Genomic DNA, 21,801 nt, shown 5'->3' on the forward strand with positions numbered 1-21,801 from the left:
GAAGGTTTGTGATTGGAGAATTTGGATATATGAATGTGGTATTTTGCTAAAAATAGAATTAGATTGATGACGTAATATTGAACTGATTTGTTAGCAGGATATGAGAAAATACCGACCCTCTTTGCTCATTTTGTCACAATACTGATGAAACATTAGCTCATCTGTTTTGAGAATGTGCCTTCAGTCAAATGTTCTGGTGTGATATCAGTCTTTTTTAAATAGAAAATTGGATATTTCTCTAAACTTTAAAATTGAATATATTTTATTTGGTTTCTCTGATAATGACCTGCCTGTTACTGCTGCCTTTGACTATAAGGCTTGTTACTTTTTAATTTTTTTTTTTTCTCTTCGAAACTCTGCACTGCAACTCTTACTTTAATATGTGTCTGTTTTTATATTTTTGGATTTAATATGTTGTTTTCTTACTTGCTGTTTTTAATCACCTTTTACATGTTTCTTTTATAATGTTTTAAATGTGTTTCTTTTTCCCTGTCATTGTATTTCAGTGTCCTGTGTGCAGCACCTTGAATGGCCTTGTTGCTGAAATGTGCTATAGAAGTAAACTTGCCTTGTTAGAAACTGTTTACTCTTAATCTCATTTCGTTATTTGCAAAATTTCACGTGCATGCAAGCAAATCTGCCAAACAGAACCCCAGCTTTGTGGTCTTTCAATCCTACTTAAATTCCTACTTGGACACTTTTAACTTTTGCACAAACTCTAAAGCTGTGAAAACTAAAGCCTGATGGAACGAATTTAAGTTGTTTTTTTTTTTTTTCCTTCTTGTTTATTCTTTTATTTTTATTTTATATTTATTTTCTTAAACTTATTTGTTCAAATGTTTTTTCCTTTTTGACATCTTGCTGTTTTTTTCAAAATTTATATGTCTTGTATACCCAAATATTTTCAATCAAGTTAAAAAAAAAAAAAAATCATCTGGAGAGGAAGGATGAGGAAGTAGCAGGAGATGACGGGATGTAGCCACCTGCACCCACAGACTGCCGGCTGTCAGCTCGGTACTAGCTCTGCAGCTGGAGTTTAGGAGGATTTTTGACAATGCGATGGGTAACTGCTGGGCATACTGTGTTGGGCTCTTCCGGAGAGAAGCCAACAGGATCCAGAGAGGAGGCGGGTGAGTGGACCGGGACGTTAGCTTAGTGAGCTAGCATGAAAGCATCATCTGAGGCGGCGTATCCGGTTACTGCTAAGGCTAAGGCTAAGGCTAACTAGCATTAGCAGTAGTTTAGATGACAGCTGACACAGTGAGTGTGAGGACCACCACAGGTCTGAGGGAAACAACACTGACTGGAGGAACAAAGGACCACACCTGGGACACAGGAAACCCACACACAGCTGGGTTTGACTGAAAACAGAAAGGCAACTAGCCATAGCAAAAACAGAAGACCCCACCCCTATTGTCAGATGTCTGGACCCCTGTGGTCTGGACCTGATCAGGTTCATATGAAAGAGAATCCCAGACTAAGGCAGACTGGAACACCTCTGGCATCCTCACTGTCACTGCTGATGTGTCGTCAGGTTGACACCAAATATTATTAATAGGGCTGTGTATTGGCAAGAATCTGGTGATACCGTACAAATCACAATACTAGGATCATGATTAGGGGTGGAAGAAAATATTGGTTCTGCAATATATCGCAATATTTCATTTCACAATACTGTATCAATATTAAAAGAACTGTATCGATATTTTTAGGTATTTACTCAACTGCAGATATTGTGGAGGTTCATTTTTGTTTGGTTTTTTGTTTATATTTTATTTATTATTATTTAACACTCTTTTATTAAATAATATCAGCTCCTTTGTTGGGATTGAACTAAAATACTGTTCTGATGTTAGTTCTGAATTAATAGAATATGAACATTTGAACAGGATCTTAAACTGTAACGTCTGTAAAACAGAATTTCAGTTTGAACACAAGAACATTTTGTGATAGAACATTAGATCCTGTTGTGATCAAATAAAATGTGTTTAGTATTTGTGCAGATTTCTGCTGTAATTCAATTCTTCAAGGAAATAATCATTTTTTAAAAATGCCTTTTTAATAGTATCATGATATATCATATCGTTATCCTAGTATTGGGATTTGTATTGTATCGCCAGATTCTTGCCAATACATAGCCCTAATCACGATACGATATATCGTGATACTGTTAAAAAGGCAATTTTTTTGTTTGTTTCTTTTTTTAAGTGATTATTTCCTTGAAGAATTACAGCAGAAATCTGCACAAATACTACACATATTTTTATTGGATCCCAACAGGATCTAATGCTATATCACAAAATGTTCCTGTGTTCAAACTGAAATTCTGTTTTACAGACATTACAGGCGGGGGCCCCCCCACCCCCGATCACCACCAAAATTTAATCATTTCTTCTTTGTGCCAGTATCAAATCAACATTTCCTGAAAATTTCATGAAAATCTGTCCATAACTTTTTGAGTTATCTTGCTAACAAACAAACAAACCAACACGCATACAAAGCAAAGCCATCACAATACCTGGCGGAGGTAAAAACAATATTTCAGGAACAATTAGTTAAATTGTGGCAAAACTGAATGTCAAAAACAAACACTTTTTGTGGCCAAAGGTACCTGTGACCTCATGTCTGTTGTTCTTAAGAGCAGAATTTTGAGGGAATTTCCTCAGTTTTAGCACAAACATTTGCTACATCTGCTGGATACGAGGGTGAATCAAAGGCATTAGTGTGAATCCATTCTAATCTGTAGTAATCGTTCACCGACAGACTCACACTCATACACTCGCACATGTACTCTGTAATGTGTACGTTTGGAGTGATGCATGTATATCAGTCAGCAAAAGAGCATTTTCCGTCATTGTCATCTAAACCATAGTTCTAATTCACATCAGACAGTGCCTCTAGAACAGGGCTGTCAAACTCATTTTGGTTCAGTTCCATATTTAGCCCAATTTGATCTTAAGTGGGCCAGACCAGTAAAATAATGACTTAATAACCTATAAATAATGACAAATCCAAGTTTTTCTTTTTGTGTTAGTATAAAAAAAAACCAAATTAAATTACGAAAATATTTACATTTTACAAAAAAGATGTGAATAACCTGAAAAAACTGAAATTTCATTTTAAAAATTTGTGCAATTTTAACAATATTATGCCTCGACTTATTATTTATACATGTACATTTACACACAGTGTTCCATAAACATTTGGTAACAGGCAGAATATTGTTCAAATTTTGGAGTTTGGAACTAAAATTTGAACAATTTCTACAATATTCCATCTGTTATTATTAACACAACTCCAGATCCCAGTGGATCCATAAATGCACCAAACATTTAGTAACAGGCAGAATATTGTTCAAATTGTACATTTCAGGTTGTTCATCTTTGTTTTTATTTATGTATTTATTTGCATTTTATTGTGAAAGAATAGTTTTGTAAATGTAAATATTTTCACAGTGTAATGTGATTTTTTTCACTTAAATTTTTTCCACATAGTTTTTCACAAAGAAAATTTGTCGCCATTATTTATGGGTTATTGTGTTGTTATTTTTACTTGAGATCACATTGGTCTGCATGTTTGACACCTGTGCTCTAGAGTATATTACCCTGTTCACTAGGGGTGTAAGAAAATATTGGTTCTGCAATATATCACGATATTTCATTTCACAATACTGTATAGATATTAAAAAGTACTGTATCGATATTTTTAGGTATTTATTCAAATGCAGATATTGTGGAGGTTCATTTTTGTTTATATTTTATTTATTATTATTTAACACTCTTTTATTAAATAATGTTGGTTCCTTTGTTGGGATTGAACTAAAATAATGTTCTGATGTTAGTTCTGAACATTTGAACAGGATCTGAAACTGTAATGTCTGTAAAACAGAATTTCAGTTTGAACACAGGAACATTTTGTGATATAGCATTAGATCCTGTTGTGATCAAATAAAAATGTGTTTAGTATTTGTGCAGATTTCTGGTGTAATTCACTTCTTCAAAGAAATAGTCATTTAAAAAACCAAACAAACAAAAAATTGCCTTTTAACAGTATCATGATATATTGTATCGTGATCTTAGTATTGTGATTTGTATCGTATCACCAGATTCTGCCAATACACAGCCCTAGCGACAATGTAACCTAATATATGTGGAAGAAATAAACAAAACTAGTGTGTAGGATAAAACTAGACAGATAAAACATCTGAGCACAGGCTGTTTTCAAATGTCGTCAGTCTGTTCATATTGTGCTTTTTTTTCCATACAGGTCCAAATATTTCCGCAGCAGTACCACAGGGGAGCATTACACAATAGAGGTACAGTCCAACACCCACAGCTGTATCTGGTGTTACTTGTTGTGCTGTTACTGTTCTTGGACTAATTGTGTATTGTGATTTTACAGTTCGAGAACCTGGTGGAGAGTGATGAGGTGAGTGTCCTCCTGAAGATGATGTGAACCTGTTTGCATTCCAGACCTTAAGAGTTTTACTCAGAGCTTTTCTCCCCCACATCGTAATGTAATAAATCAAGTGGATGTGGGTTCATTAAAGGTGCGGGACACTTTCATGACTAATTTTTCATCAAATCTGTCAAACCTCACTCATGTCCTCAGTATCACAAATCTGTAAGTCTTTCTGTCATTACTCACCTGAATCTCTTGCATTATGGTGAATAGTTTCTTAGTGCCATCCACCAGAAACAAACCATGTGTTTACAAACAGAGCTGGAAGGGAACTCGAGCATCTTTGGAATTTTGTCAAGATGTGCATTGTGGGAAACGAAGGCTTGTGCAGCCACTGCAGCACAACCATATGATATGATATAGATCACAGGTGTCAAACATGTGGCCCGGGGCCAAAACCGGCTTGCCAAATGTTCCAATCCGGCCTGTGGGATGAATTTGTAAAGTGCAAGTTAGGACATCAAACTCAAAAAATAATATCATAATAACCTATAAGTAATGACAACACTAATTTTTTCTCTTTGATTTAGAGCAAAAAACATTAATTTATGAAAATATTTACATTAACACACTATCCTTTAATAATAAAATGTGAATAACCTGAACAAATATGAACAACCTGAAATGTCTAAAGAAAATTAAGTGCAATTTTAACAATATTCTGCCTGTTACTGAAAGTTTTGTGCCTTTGTACACTCAAGGAAAAAAGGAATGCACCATTTTCATTTTCTCAATTTTTTTTTTTTTTCACAAATATGACAGTTATTGCAAAATTGAAAACTACAATGAGTTCAGTACTATTCTGAGTCCAAATGAAATGATTGTTTCCCTGGTTCCAGTTGATTGATTTTGATTAGCAGTAAGAACTGTATTTTTGTATTCCTCACCCATGTCTGCTCATGAGTGAAACTCACAGATGAATTGGACCTCTCCTCAATGGTGCACAACCATTCCCTATAAAAGACACCAAAATGGAGCAAAAACACATTTGTCCACAATGCCACGACTACTGCAACCGGAGAGAGATCGGACCATTGGCATGTTTAAGCTGGACGGAGCAGATGGGCCGTAGCCAGGGTGTTTGGAGTCCACCACTCTACCGTTGGACGCCTTGCTGAACGCTACCACACCACCGGCTCCTCCAGCGACCGTCCCAGATCTGGTCGGCCTCATGTTACAACCGCTGCACAGGACCATCCCAGTCGGCTGTTACATCTCCGTGACAGGTTTCGGCCGGCAACAAGAACTGCAGCCGAGACCACTGGGACACATCACAGGCTATTATCTGCTAGAACCATACGTAATCGCCTACGAGCTGACGGTATCAGGCCGTATCGCCCATATGTTGGTTCAGTGCTGACTCCACAACATTGTCGCGCTCAAATCCAATGGTGCAGTGCACATCGTCGCTGGACTTTGCAGAGATGGTCCCGAGTCGTGGCATTGTGGACAAATGTTTTTGGTGTTTTTGGCAATTTGGTGTCTTTTTATAGGGAATGGTTGTGCACAATTGAGGGGAGGTCCAATTCATCTGTGAGTTTCACTCATGAGCAGACATGGGTGAGGAATACACAAATACAGTTCTTATTGCTAATCAAAATCAGTCAACTGGAACCAGGAAAACAATCATTTCATTTGGACTCAGAATAGTACTGAACTCATTGTAGTTTGTAATTTTGCAATAACTGTCATATTTCTGAAAAAATCGAGAAAATGAAAATGGTGCGTTTCTTTACTCCTTGAGTGTAGATCTGATCTGTAATGCATATTTATAAATGATAAGTCAAGGCATAATATTGATAAAATTGTACTTATATTTCTTAACAAATTTCATTTTTTTCAGCTTATTCACATATTTTTAGTTTGGATAGCTTGTAAACGTAAATATTGGCATAATTGAATGTCATTTTTTTACACTAAAACAATTTGAAGTTGTCATGATTTATTGGCTATCATGCTGTTATTTTACTGGTTCGGTCCGCTTCCGATTAAATTGGGCTGAATGTGGCCCCTGGAAGAAAATGAGTTTGACACCCCTGATATGGATGAAACAGCTGAAACACGGAAACAGCTGGAGGAATATGCATAGAGGGAAGGGAGCTCCTGCCGTTTCTGCGTTGTGTCTGTAGCAATTGCCGCTGCTAGGCGGCTGCGCGAACCGGCATTTCCCACAATGCATGTCACAACAAAATTCCAAAGATGCCCAAGTTCCCTCCTGGCTCTGTTTGTAAACACATGGTTTGTTTCTGGTGGATGGAACTAAGAAACGGTTCACCGTAATGCAAGAGATTCAGGTGAGTGACAGACAGACTTACAGATTCATGATACTGAGGATATGACTGAGGTTTGACAGATTCGATGAAAAATTGGTCATGAAAGTCTCCCGCTCCTTTAAGAGTTTTCCTGAGACCTTTTCTCCCCCACATTGTAATGTAATAAATCAAGTGGATGTGGGTTCATTAAAAGCTGCATTCTGCTGGTACTCTCAGTCTCCCCTCTGACTAACTGTCTGCCTTCCATGATGAACAGTAAATGATGGGGGCATCCAGCCATGCTCTTGGATGCGAAATGGCATTCTTCCATCTTTCCTCCCAGGGAATAATTGGTTACCGCCTTCAGAGTGTCAGACTAGTTGTACTTGAGTCAAACAACACAGCAGACTAGGGTACGTTTTGGATTGGAATTCAATATTGTTGAGTAAAATGTGTTGTTTGTTTCATTAACAGGCTGAGAGCCCCCAGCCCTGCCCCAGGTATGACACCTGAATCTCTGAAATAATGTGGAGCATTCGACCTCTAAACACCTCTGAAAACTTGTGTAAAGTGGTGTGCGTCTTTTTCTTCTTTTGACAGGCCCATCAGTGAAGATGAGATCAAGCACCTCCGAGAACACCGCTACGCTGCGATCTCTGACAGACAGGTCCAGATTGACAAGAAGCTACAAGCGGAGGTAAGACATAGATGACACTTTGTTAAATTAGCATGTTGTCATAAGAAACCAGCCCCTTTATTCTTTTATTTTTAGACCTATGTTTGCTTACTTTTTCATTTGCTGCCTTGTTTTTTCTGTTGTGTAATTTTTCTGTTGTGTGTTTTTTGTATTCTGTTTCATTTGTTTTGTTTTGTTTTTTTTTTATTTTATTTATTTCTGCTCAGTTAGAGGCACAAGAGGAGAAGTTAAGGCTAGAAGAGGAGGCTAGAAATGCTGCCCAGCGTGAGGCCGCCAGGTTGGCACGTGAACGCAAAATGAAGGAGGTGAGGCGGCACAGAGCGCTCCCTTCTGCCACTTTACCTCAAAAACAGCAACTAGACAACACTTCTGTTATCTACTAGCCCTGCTCTGCACAGGCTGGTAGAACTTTTTCAAGTCCTCTGGCTTCTGTATTCTGAAAGTCTTCTTCTGGTCCTCTCTGAACTCTGTCACCCACCAAGAGAAAAGCTGATTTGACGGATCAGGCAGATGGACGGCCTGCTGTGACTGGTTGATGCATAGTGTGTGTAAAAAAAAAAAAAAAAAAAGTAGCCCCATGTTAGCCCACTGTAAGTTAAGTAAAAGAAAAGTGACATGACTTTAGTCAATAACATGTGTTCTGCAGTGAACATATAGATCACAGGTGTCCAACTCATGTTAGTTCAGTTCCACATTCAGCTAAATTTGATCTGCAGTGGGCTGAACCAGTAAAATAATAACATAATAATATATAAATAATGCCAACTCCAAACTTTTCTCTATGTTTTAGAGCAAAAAAAGTAAATTTACATTATGAAAATGTTTACATCTACGAACTATCCTTTCAAACAATGTGAATAACATGAACAAACTGAAAAAATAAGTGTAATTTTAACAATATTCTGCCTCAGTTTATCATTTACACATGTACATTATAACTTACAGATCACAGTGGATCTACAAACACATAAAACATTTAGTGACAGACAGAATATTGTTAAAATTGTACTTACTTCTCTAAAGACATTTCAGGTTATTCTCATTTTTTTGCAAAATTATACTTTGTTTTAGTGTAAATACATGAAAATATTTACATTTACAAAGAGAAAAATTTGTAGTTGTCATTATTTATATGTTATTATGATAGTATTTTACTGGTCCCGCCCACTTGAGATTGAATTGGTCTGAATGTGGAACCTGAACTAAAAGGATTGTTAATATCTTAGTGTAATTTTTGCATTTCACAAATTCATCCTAAGGGCCGGACTGGACCCTTTGGTGGGGCCGAATTTGGCCCCCAGGCTGCATGTTTGACACCTGTGATATAGATGGTACAAAAGATGGGGTCATATTAGCCACTATGACTTCACCTTTTGGTTTGTGGGCCACCATTTTGGCTTAGTTATCTTAGAACACACATATATGGAAAAGAACATTGAGCTTGAGTTAAGGAAGAACGAGGGCTGCCACTCACCAAGCTACTAATAACTTACTGAAAAAAAAAAACAACCAAACCAGCACTGGTAGGTTGAAATCTATTATTTACATTGGATCCCCACTGGTTATTACAGCAGTTATAACCATTTTTCAGTTGGTCCACACAAAAATAGACAAGACATTCAAACATCTCATCATTGAGGAGAACCAACAATAAGTGAAATAACACACAAAGTGGAATATTTAGTTCTTACACAAATTAGTACCACAAAAACAAACAAAACCAGTCAATATTGGGAACTGAAACTACAAGAAATACCAGGCGGACTACTTACTTCATAGACAAATTAGTATTGCATCTAAAAACAAGACTAAAGAACAACAAAATAATTAAACTAAGTGATTGAAACTTGGTTCAGAGATACTAGTTTAGTGTTAACACAATGAACTGAGCATTGCATTAAGATCTTATTTAGCCTAAACTGATTTCCTCTGTTAATACGTATTTCAGCCATGTAGATAAATGTTAACGCATGCCATGTTTGTAAAGGTGAGTTAGTTTGTATAATAATTTAAATATGTGAATTACTATTAGCTGGTCTAATTAATGCCTTAGCTGACAGACCATTTACAGTAGTAGTGTCAGATTAACACTAACATTAGTAAATGGAGCTAACAGGCTGGCTAATGTAATTGAACATCAGATCAACAGCCAAGCTGGCCGATGCCAACAGCTAACAGTACTTCAGCAAACAGTATTTTTTCCACTATATTTTACTTAGTTTTTGAAGTAAGGATGTGGGGAGGTTATGATACACTGTCTAATTCTTTCAAATACATTAAACTGTATATAGAAGTAGTGCTGAAACACTTCGTTGATGGACTGTATATTAATGAAATCTATCATTGTAATCTTTTAGGTCAGGGGTCTCCAACTCATTTTCTTCCAGGGGCCACATTCAGCCAGATTTGATCTCCAGTGGGTCGGACCAGTAGAATAATAGCATAATAACCTATAAATAATAAGAACTCCAAATGTTTGTCTTTGTTTTAGTGCAAAAAAAACCCCATTAAATTATGAAAATACTTACTTTTAAAAACTATCTAAACAAAAAAGATGTGAATAACCTGAAAATACTGACCTTTCTCTAGAAAAATAAGTGAAATTTTAACAATATTCTGCCTCAACTTATCATTTCTACATGTGCATTATGGATCAAATTTACAAAGACACTAAACACTGAGTAACAGGTAGAAAATTTTTAAAATTGTGCTTAATTTTCTTTAGACATTTCAGGTTGTTCATATTTGTTCAGGTTATTCACATTTTTATTGTTACAGGGTAGTTTGTCAATGTAAATATTTTCATAATTTAATGTTATTTTTTTACCCTTTGAAGTTGTCGTTATTTATAGGCATAATGTAATATTATTTTTTTCAAATCAGACTGAGAAAAAAATATGGAGTGATTCTTTTTTGTAGGTTATTATGCTATTGTTTAACTGTAGATCATATTGGTCTGTACGTGGAACCTGAACTAAAATGAGATCAACAGCCTTGACTGTGGAATTTTTGCTCTTTGCAAATTCATCCCACGGGCCGGATTGGAACCTTTGGTGGGCCGCATTTGGCCCCCAGGCCGCATGTTTGAGAGCCCTGTTTTAGGTGGTCAAGACACCAGTTTCAATCAGTGTACTAGTTGTATTAGACCATTTTAACAAAACGACCAGTCACAGCAGAGTAAAGCATCTCTCCAGCCAATCCATTTTGTGTCTTAGCATTTGATGCTAATATTTGGAACCTCTGCAAAATGAGGTGATGATCAGAGCTCTGTCATAAAACCCTACTCAGTGTCTCACTAGACTCCATGAATAGAAAAATGTGGACAATTGGAATGTAATATGTTGCAGAAGGGTTTTTAGTCAATATTTTTATCTCATGTTTCCCATAATGTTCCTTGAAGGCCTGCTTTAAGCAACTGTCCTCCCTTATGTAATGCTAAGAAAATGGAACTGATGTAAACACAATGTCAAGAATATGTGGCAGTTGAGATATGTTATTGCATTTCATTCCACGTTCCACAGCCTCTCTGGTGTTGCTTTGTTTGTTTATGTTGTTTTCTGTACCTGCTTTCTAAATGCTTACAGTTGGTATAGGCTTTGCAGGAATATGAGATGTACTTCTTACTCTGTGGTTTTTTTCTCAGCAGCTGTCTGCCCAGAGGACACAGGGGAAAGCAGATGGCTCTGGCAGTGAAACTCAGCAAAGAAAGTGAGTCACATGAGTTCATCAGACAACAGAACAGAATAGTGATGGAACTGTGGTTTACCAGACATGCATTAATGCTGGGTGTATTCAAAGGTGACTCAGTCTCTTAGAAATAATCAGTTGATGCTCATATAACCCATTACATCAGTGTTTTTCAACCTCGGGGTCGGGACCCCATGTGGGGTCGCCTGGAATTCAAATGGGGTCGCCTGAAATTTCTAGTAATTGATTAAAAATGTTAAAAAATTAAAACTTACTGCTAAAAATTTACATTATATAACCTAAATGTCGTCTAAAATTAACATTTATTTGCAACATATTATAAAAGACTGTTACATGATCAAAAACAAATTAATTTTTGGGGTTGGGACCCCACATGGGGTTGCCTGGAATTCAAATGGGGTCACCTGAAATTTCTAGTAATTGATAAAAAAAAAAAAAGACAAAAAAAAGACAAAAAAAAGCTTACCAGTAAAAAATATATGATGAGTTGACAGAGACAATCCCAATCCATAAAAGACATAATAAACTGTGAAGCTGAAACTGCAGCACTGTGGTTCTGTTTATCTGTCAAATGTTCATTGTGGTCAGTTTCAGATGCTGCAGCTCTTTCATAATTCATAGTTTGAGTTCTTGTTTGTTCAGCATTAATTGTCAGCCTTGTAAATCCAAGCTGGACTGACTGTACAGATCCTGACCAAGGAAAATAAAATTCTCCCTTTGTGCGGTAATCTACACCTGGCTTTTCTACCTCCGTCCAGAATAATATACATTATATAGACCAAATGTCATCTAAAATGAACCTGTATTTGCAACATAGTATAGCAAACTATTACAAGATCAAAAACAAATTAATTTTAGCCAAAAAAAAAGTCTGTGGTTTGAATGTCTGGGGTTGCCAGATATTTGTGATATTAAAATGGGGTCACGAGACAAAAAAGGTTGGAACCACTGCATTACATTCCTATAGAAACTTAATTCTGCTTTCCTCAATCAATGTCATGATTTTACAACAGTTGCAGGGATTGGGTTAACCTCTGAACGTACCTTGGAAAAGCAAAGTTTCCATTTGGTAAGGCTCTAATTTCTGATCCAGCCATCCTCAATCACAGTTGATTTGGCACACATCACTTCTATGGCACCATTTGGCCTTTTTATCAGTCAAATTTTATAGTGCAGTCGACTTTTGCCTTTTAAAGGTTTGGGGATTTCTCTTCCCTATATGTAAATTTCCATCAAAACAAGTTCCCCAAGACATATTTTTTACAAAAGTGGCAGTTGGCTGCAGGAGATTGGTCTGATTATGTGAGATTTGTTCAGCCGTAGATGATTTTTGCTGTGGTTTTGTTTTATTAGCTTCTGTTGTGCACATTGTTGTCATTACTCAGATGTACAGTTTATGTTCACATGACTTCCGGTCTATTTCAGACAAATGTCCGGGGAGGATTTTGACGTCTACCTCCAGAATGTACGGGCCCAGTCAGAGGCTTTTAGGAGCAACAGTAAGTAACATTACACAGTGACTCAACCTACCCTGCTTCCACCAACAGAGTTCCTAGGCTGGCTGCAGTTGATGCCAAATCTCAAGCTAGTTCTTTGGGTTTTTAAGATAAGATAAAGTAAGATATGACTTAAATGATCCCACCATGGGGAAATTGCAGTGTTTACAGCAGCAAAAATACAACAAAACAGAGTGCAGAAAGACAGGCAGAAACATTCAAGAGAGAACAGGAAATATAAAAGACAATCTTCTATTTCTGTTCTTTATTTTGTACATATTTACATAGTTGCATATGATTGTATGTGATGTTGATATTGAATTGTTGTACAGTCTGATGGCTGTGGGCATGATCCCTCCTGCTTACACTGGGGTGTAAGAGTCTAGTGCTGAAGGCGCTGGTTTTCTAAAAGCTGAAGAAAAAAAAAAGCTGGTTCCAGAGTGGCATCAACTAGGGGTGTAAGAAAATATCGGTTCTGCAATATATTGCGATATTTCATTTCACAATACGGTATCGATATTAAAAAGTACTGTATCAATATTTTTAGGTATTTATTCAAATGCAGATACTATGGCGGTTCATTTTAGTTTTTTGTTTTGTTTTTTTTTTGTTTTTCTTTTTTGTTTATATTTTATTTATTATTATTTAACACTCTTTTATTAAATAATGTTAGTTCCTTTGTTGGGATTGTACAAAAATCCTGTTCTGATGTTAGTTCTGAACTAATAGAATATGAACATTTGAACAGGATCTGAAACTGTAATGTCTGTAAAACAGAATTTAAGTTTGAACACAGGAACATTTTGTGATATAGCATTAGATCCTGTTGGGATCAAATAAAAATGTGTTTAGTATTTGTGCAGATTTTTGGTGTAAATCAGTTCTTCCAGGAAATAATCATTTAAAAAAAAGAAACAAATGAAAAATTGCCTTTTTAACAGTATCATGATATATCGTATTGTGATCCTAGTATTATGATTTGTATCATCAGATTCTTGCCAATACACAGCCCTAGCATCAGCACTTTGCTGGATTATGACTAACCATACCATACCATACCATACCGACTTTATTTATAATGCACTTTAAGAACTTTACAGCTGGCCAAAGTGCCGTACATGAAACATAAAACACAGGATTAAATACGAGGGGGGGCTGAAAAGTTCATAGCCTGACTAAGAACAAGTTATTGCACCGCAATGAAACTTGGCATACATTAAATTCAACCTTTCCTGACACTAACTGCATGGTTTCCTTCCAGATAAACCCACACTGGATAAATAATGTAGGACTTTGAACAGTAGTACTACAGACATTTCATGAAAATGCTTGCTTTTCACCCCTCCCTCGTTCTCCCTCCTCCTCTTGAATTCAGCTTCCCAGTTTTGCACAGTTGATAAAGCTGGAGCATCATCCCCTATAGCAACCATGTCAGCATAAATGTCCTTGGGGTCAAACCCCTTTTTCTGCAGACATTTGATAAGACCACGGTGCCACAGATGGTTCACATAATGTCTCTGGTACTACTTTTCAAAGTCCTAAATTATTTATCCATTGTGGGTTTGTCTGGAAGGAAACCATGCAGTTAGTATCAGGAGAGTTGAATTTAATGTATGCCAAGTTTCAGTGCTGTGGAATAACTCCTTAGTCAGGCTATGAACTTTTCAGCCCCCCCTCATAAGTAAATAAGTAAAAATAGTGATAACAGAGGCTGCAAAGCGGGCTAAGAACAGCAGAATACAACCATCATAAAAACAAAGACATTAAAATCTGATTAAAACAGCATAAAAAATATACTGTGTGTGTGTGTGTATACATACATATATATATACACACATATATATATATATATATATATATATATATATATATATATATATATATATATGTATATATATATACATATATATATATATATATATATATATATATATATATATATATATATATATATATGTATATATATATATATATATATATATATATATATATATATATATATATATATATATGTATATGTATATGTAAAGAAACATGTCACTCATTGATTGAAAACCAATGCGAAAAAGTGCGTTTTTAGACTTGATTTAAAGACAGGCAGAGACTGAGCCTGTCTAACATCTAAGGACAACTGGTTCCACATGTTAGGTGGCTAGTTCCAGGAGTATCATAACCAACAAGATCCATTACAACTCTGCAGCTGCCATTTATAAGAGAAAAATAGAAGCAGAATAGTGTCTAGTCTCCCTAATCCAAAGACCAGGAACAACTGCTACATTACAACAAAGTATTGATGGCTAGCTTGCTGGTCAGCTAACATCATCAACCAAGAGTTGGTTTACTGTTCTGATCCCATATCAGTGTTCAATGCTTGTAACGCTGACATAATAAATTAGTACCTATGTTTGATTTGGTAATGTGAGCCAACCAACAGCTGGCTTTCTAGCCACCTCTGTAACAACAGCTAACATTAGCATGCTACTTTCTAACATTACCTTTGATTCATCTTCTAACTCAGGGGTGTCAAACTCATTTTAGTTCAGGGCCCACATAGAGCCTAACATGAAATAAAGTGGGCCAGACCAGTAAAATAATGTAAATAATAGGATAAGAACTTAGAAATAATATCAACTCCAAAGTTTTCTCTCTGTTTTTGAGTGAAAAAAGTCAAATTCCATGATTAAAATGTTTACATCTATGAACTGTACTTGAACAAATATGAACAACCTGAAAATTCTTAAGAAAAATGAGAGTAATGTTAACAATATTACACCTCAGTTTATCATTTATACATGTGCATCCCAACTTACAGATCACAGCAGATCTACACATACACACAACATTTGGTAATAGGCAGAATATTGTTAAAATACTACATACTTCTCTAAAGACATTTCAGGTTGTTAATATTTTTTGTGAAAAGCCAGTCTGTAAATGTAAACATTTTTGTGTAATTTTACTTTTTTGATACTAAAACAAAAAGAACAAATTAGCTTTTTTGCATTATTTATAGGTTATTATGATAGTATTTTACTGGTCTGACCCACTTTAGATTGAACATCCTTGATTGATAATTTCCTCAGTGTAATTTTTACATTTCACAATTCATCCCAGGGGCTGGATTGGACCCTTTGGCGGGCCGGTTTTGGCCCCCGGGCCACGTGTTTGACACCTGTGTTCTAACATACAGATTTATTCAGTGACTACAAAAAATGGGAACATTAACTGATACTTAGAAGGTTTGCAATTTCTGCTAACTCCAAATCAGCACTAGCACCAGGTTCACTTGGGAGGAAAAGAGGGTATAAATCTGTGCCACTAATACACCCTATATGTTGTTTACAACGTACGCGTACATGGTCTTCTGCAGGACTTCCATCTGACACGAATGTGGTGACTCCAAACACAGAGTGCAGCTGGGACTTCACCACCAAGACCCGCTCCACCTACGATGATGGTACCTCATTAGATCTAGAGTGGGAGGATGAAGAAGGTGAAGCTTTACCTTTATAATTTCACTGAAAGACTTTGTTTTTTTAAGTTCTGCAGTTGTCCCCAGAGACTGCCTGTCCTTTCACATGAATGAAGTTAATGCAGAAGCAAACTGAATTTTTTTTCTCTATATTTGGGCTGTAGAAAAAACATAGACTTTTAAAAACACTTTCCAAAGAGAGGATTTTTGAAATCTCATGTTTGTGTGTATCAGTATGGAAGATGAGGATGAGGGAAGATGGAGAGATAGGAAAATAATGGTGTCACACCTCATCTGAAGTTACACCTGAAACATCATATTCAGGTGTGTAAATCATTGTGTGTGACCTGTAGTAGATGGAGGTCAGCATGGACACCTTTGGGGCATGGACTGGACAGGCGTTATGGACAAATCCACATCATGTAAAGAATTTACTTTCAAAACCCCAACTAAGGATGGGAATCGATAAGAATTTAACAATTCCGATTCCATTATTGATTTTGCTTATTGATCCAATTCCTTATCGATTCTCATTGGGTGAGGGGATAAAAGAGTACAAATGGGTGTGTTTGCATTAACTGTCTTTTATATTTCCATCTCTGTGCAGAAAATATAACATATACAATATGTACAAATAATAATAACAGATGATGCCAGGCCCAGTTTGGGGGGGGGGAGCATACAGTGAAAGTGAAGCTAAAGATGCTTTACTAATTCCTCTATCTCTGCATTTCCACTACATGGAACCTTTTCGACTCTGTCCGTCTCCTGTTGTTGTGCACCTCATTTCCTTTCTCCTACCCACAGAAACTTGTATTTGAGCGGGTACGACGTTTGTTGCCCGCACCTGAACTGGAACTGGGCCCAGATGACGGCCTGGTGTTCACTCTGCCACTAGATTCACAAGCGCCACTAAGTAGTGAATCAAATGCGTGACATTCCTGTCAATGAGTCACATGCTGTGGACAAATGTTTGAACATATTGGAGGGATTCCACCCTTTTGAAGACGTGGAAGCTTTGACAGTGTTCCAAATGGACCTGGTGTCGTCTTTTTAGACCGTTTCTGCCTCAACGCCATGTTGGCTACATTCTGACCAAAACAATGCAGCGTATGTGTGAGGTCATCACGGATGTGCAACGAAGGCGGAATTGATAAGCAGAATCGTTAAGCAGGCAAACGATTCCAAGGAATCGAGCTACTGGGATCCAGTTCTCAAAAAGAACCAGTTCTTGATTCCCATCCCTAACCCCAACCAACACTTAAATTCATAACTAAACTTGATGTTAAATCCACAGTGTCCATAGTTTTGAGTTCCGCAGAAACAATGATTTGTCCAAACATTTTTTAGCAGCTTGTAGTTGTTTTTGTTTTGCTGTGTGGATAAAGATATTGTATGAAACGACTGTCTTGTGGACAGAAAAAAAAAATGAGGACAAAAAATATGAGTTAGTGTTGACTGGACATGAGTTTTAACTTAAAGTATTTGCATTCCATCAGTTCCCTGCACTCTATAATGCAGGGGTGTCAAACTCATTTTAGTTCAGTTCCACATTCAGCTAAGTTTGAATTGAAGTGGGCCGAACCAGTAAAATAACATAATATATAAATAATGTCAACTCCACTTTTCTCTGTTTTAGAGGGAAAAAAGTAAATTTACTTTATGAAAATGTATACATCTATGAACTATCCTATCAAACGATGTGAATAACATGAACAAACTGAAAAATAAGTGTAATTTTAACAATACTCTGCCTCAGTTTATCATTTACACATGTACATTATAACTTATAGATCACAGTGGATCTACAAACATGCAGAACATTTAGTAACAGGCAGAATATTGTTAAAATTGTACTTACTTCTTTTAAGACATTTCAGGTTCATATTTGTTCAGGTTATTGAGATTTTTTGCAAAATTATACTTTGTTTTAGTGTAAATACATGAAAATACTTACATTTACAAAGAGGAAAAATTTGGAGTTGTCATTATTCATTTGTTATTATGATAGTACTTGACTGGTTTGACCCACTTGAGATTGAATTGGTCTGAATGTGGAACCTGGACTAAAAGGATTGTTAATATCTTAGTGGTATTTTTGTATTTCATAAATTCATCCAAAGGGCCGACTGGAACCTTCGGCGGGCCAGATTTGGCCCCCGGGCCATATGTTTGACATCTGTGCTATAATAGCTTCTGACTCCTTTTGCAGGAATCAACCGGGCACTTCCTCCTTGGGAGCGGTCTCGGACGGAGGAGGACATCTTGCGTGCGGCCTTGAAGCCCGGCTCCAAGCCAATGAACAGTGGGCCGACCTCAGTGTCCGAGGACTCCAATGCACTGGAGTGGGAGAATGATTTTGTGAGTACTCATCCGGAGGACAATGCAGACACTGAGTTTGAGGGCTTTGTTAATCCTGTCCTAGACACTCCGTCTGAGGACACGTCGGACTGTGGCCTCAGGTTGGACACCCAGGACAGATAGTGTCCGGCACCAAAGAGACGTTTCCTGTGCCCTGTTCGTGTCTGAGCTCACCAGCTTTTTGCTTCATCAAATAAAAATGTCCTTATTGCTCTTCATATTGTGTAATATGAGACTTTTATGCTGCAGGAATATGTTGTGTATCTCCACACTTCAGAACAATGTAGTGATGTTTGTCACAAACACTCATTTTTTCAGTGCCTTCATTTGCTCAGTTATCGGACCATTTTATGCATCGTAACAAAATGGATCAGTTATCATGTACAACCATGAGATACATTTTCCATTAAGTGCTCATCAATCTACAGTGCCCTGGTGATCATACACTGACCACTATTTTGCCAAGATACTCTCAAGTGAATCTTAATCACAGAAGCAGGAGCTAATTCATATGAGATAAATTTTAAAAAAAAAAAAGTAAAACATCTTTGAAAGGTTGGAGCTCTGTGATTCTCGATGTCTAATTAAAAAAGGTGTTGAATGACAGAAAGTAAGTTTTGAATGCTTACGTAGTGTTTGGATTGGCTGAAAAGTACCTCGTACAGCTCCACTTAAAAGCATTTGGACCCTATCAGCTACTTACAGGTTCAGTGTGTGATATTTGGTGAAATCCAGTGGTGAAGTGGCAGACTGCAACCAGCTCAATCCCCTACATGTCATCTCCCCCTGTGATGGCTTCTAAAAACATTAAAGCTCTCTATGGAGTCAGTGTTTGGCCTGGTTTTGGTTCAGGTGATATTAATTCTAGTCCACATGCAGGTCTGTTTACACATCTGAACAGGGTTTAGATCGAAGGTTCATGTCAGTGTACCACTGGACACATGATATACAGTTAATTTTAGTTTCAAATTGCAATTTTTTGAGAGGAACTTTACTGCTGTATAGAAGAAGGAGTCAGTGACAAAAAATACATATGGTCAATTAATCTTTTTTTAGCCCATTGCTGCGTTATTCAGCCTTCAAGTCATAGTTTTAATCTTCCAAATTCTGCATCAAAGCAGTTCCAACCTTTTGAAGCTAGTATTTTTCTTGATTCAGTTTTAAATTATTTATCTCACAATCAAATAGTGATGATGTTCGAATCCTACCATAGAAAGGGGGGGGGGGGGCATTTATCCACAGCAGTGGATGGACACAGTGAGTTTGCGTGTTTTTTCGGGGTGAGAAGAACAACACCCCCTTCGTTTTTTTACAGCAATAAAGGAGCAAAATTCCGTTCACAGCAAATTTAAAAGACCAAAAATATTAAAGTGATGTTTTTACTACAGTTATAATTCTAATCACTGTTGTGCATTACAGCAGAGTCTGCATCCAGACTTTTTTCCTCATAATGAATGTTTGACTACTCATCATCATATTTTTCTATGATTTCTGTCACTGATGGTGTAATATGTGGTTATGACTTGGTGCATGGAATGTCATAAAGCAACAAAGCCATCAAACAAGGCATGGCTTTAAAAATGTGCTATCAGTGATGTTCAGAAAACCGGGCTCATCGAAGTCGCCACTGCTATCGTCATGAGTGAGAATTTTTTGTAATGCAAGCTCTGATCTGGTACACAGTAACACTGCTCTATGTATTCTGCTGTTAAAGGATGAACTAAAGGGGTACCAAGGGAAAACGAATGGAACTTATGGGGATAACGGCCCCTCGTGCAGAAAAAACCAAAGCATGAACGCCTCATCATTGACTCTCCTGCAGATGAATTATATTATATAGAAAAACATTTCCAGATTACAAGAACCACTCTCCAAAACCACAAAGCACATGCAGTGACCCAGGCCTGGGCTCTTCACATCAGCACACTGGTGCCTAGCCAGTTCTTGGATATCAGACTGGCCTTTTTCAACAAAGGACACTTTTTAATCTCATATCAGGCTCTTTATTTGGTTTGTTTTTATTGTGTTAATATCTTTCACAACAGCCAGAACAGTATGGAAAGATACAAACAGTTCTGAACCTGACTTTCTGTCACACCTGTGGTGTTTTCACTCATGTTACGTGATTAGACCCCAGCTTTGGGACTGTGAAGGAACATACAGGCTGCACCTGATGAACGTCCCTGTTCTTCTACAGGAACCTTTTTCCAGAAGGGACACTGGATTAAATAGTTGCATACATTAAATAATTCCTAAAGTACATTTTGAAATGAAATGAGAAAACATGGTGTGACAAAGATATATGAGTCTGAGCCACTGCTGGCTCTACAGTCCCCTCATTTGGACCTTTTTCTCCACATACATTAAAGGTGTGGGAGGCTTTCATGACCAGTTTTTCATCAGATCTGTCCATCCTCAGTCATATCCTCAGTATCATGAACCTGTCCGTCTGTCTGTCATTACTCACCTGAACCTCTTGCATCACAGTGAACAGTTTCTTAGTTCCATCCACCAGAAACAAAACCGTGTGTTTACAAACAGAGCCGGGAGGAAACTTGAGCGTCTGAGGAATTTTGTTGCAACGTACATTGTGGGAAAGGGAGGTTCGGGCAGCCACCTGACAGCGGCAGCACGACCACATGATATTATATGAAACAAACACGGAAATGTCTGAAACACGGAAACGGCTGGAGGAATATGCACAGAGGGAAGGGAGCTCCTGCCGTCTCCGCGTCGTGTCTGTTCCAGCTGCCGCTGTCAGGGGGCTGCACAAGCTTTCGTTTCCCACAATGCACGTCGCGACAAAATTCCTCAGATGCCTGAGTTCCCTCCCAGCTCTGAATGTAAACACATGGTTTGTTTCTGGTGGATGGAACTAAGAAACTGTTCACTGTGATGCAAGAGCTTCAGGTGAGTAATGACAGACAGACTGACAGGTTCATGATACTGAGGATATGACTGAGGTTTGACAGATCTGATGAAAAATTGGTCACGAAAGTCTCGAGCACCTTTAAATGTGAGTCTAATCACCTAACTAAATGAAAACACCCATGTAGATGTGTAGGGACTGTAAGAAACTGCACTAAACATTGTTTTAGTATTTATTCTTGACAATTGATTATCAATCAGTTGATGATGGTACCATGATGTAGTTATATCTGAAGTTGTTTTATCATTTAATCTTACATACTGTATTATCTAATTGATTATTTGACTAATTGTTATAGCACCAGTTTTGGCAATCGTGGTTTCTATATTACTTTGGGCAGAGGAGTACATGTGAATGTGGAGGCTGATTTAACTGGGTTAGTACACATTTGAAATCTCAGTGTATTGTATGTCACAAATAAGAAC

At 37.2% G+C, this 21,801-nt stretch overlaps 1 protein-coding gene across 4 annotated transcripts; it reads left to right on the forward strand.

The window, feature by feature from the left end:
- The first annotated feature begins 940 nt into the window (after positions 1 to 940).
- On the forward strand, positions 941 to 18,665 carry ap1ar (adaptor related protein complex 1 associated regulatory protein). 4 transcript variants are annotated; one of them, XM_030145862.1, is made up of 10 exons: positions 941 to 1,130; positions 4,267 to 4,315; positions 4,402 to 4,428; positions 7,188 to 7,213; positions 7,314 to 7,410; positions 7,617 to 7,715; positions 11,054 to 11,118; positions 12,544 to 12,617; positions 15,985 to 16,107; positions 18,299 to 18,665. In XM_030145862.1, exons 1-10 carry the CDS (start codon positions 1,060 to 1,062, stop codon positions 18,568 to 18,570), a joined length of 903 nt encoding a protein of 300 aa, XP_030001722.1. In that variant the 5' UTR covers positions 941 to 1,059; the 3' UTR covers positions 18,571 to 18,665. The 4 variants fall into 4 exon arrangements, with proteins under 4 accessions (XP_030001722.1, XP_030001723.1, XP_030001724.1 ...); XM_030145863.1 differs by having other exon boundaries at positions 11,057 to 11,118; XM_030145864.1 differs by lacking the exon at positions 7,617 to 7,715.
- Positions 18,666 to 21,801: the final 3,136 nt, after the last annotated feature.

Source organism: Sphaeramia orbicularis, chromosome 10 (genome assembly GCF_902148855.1).
Source record: "Sphaeramia orbicularis chromosome 10, fSphaOr1.1, whole genome shotgun sequence".
Lineage (NCBI taxonomy): Eukaryota > Metazoa > Chordata > Actinopteri > Kurtiformes > Apogonidae > Sphaeramia > Sphaeramia orbicularis.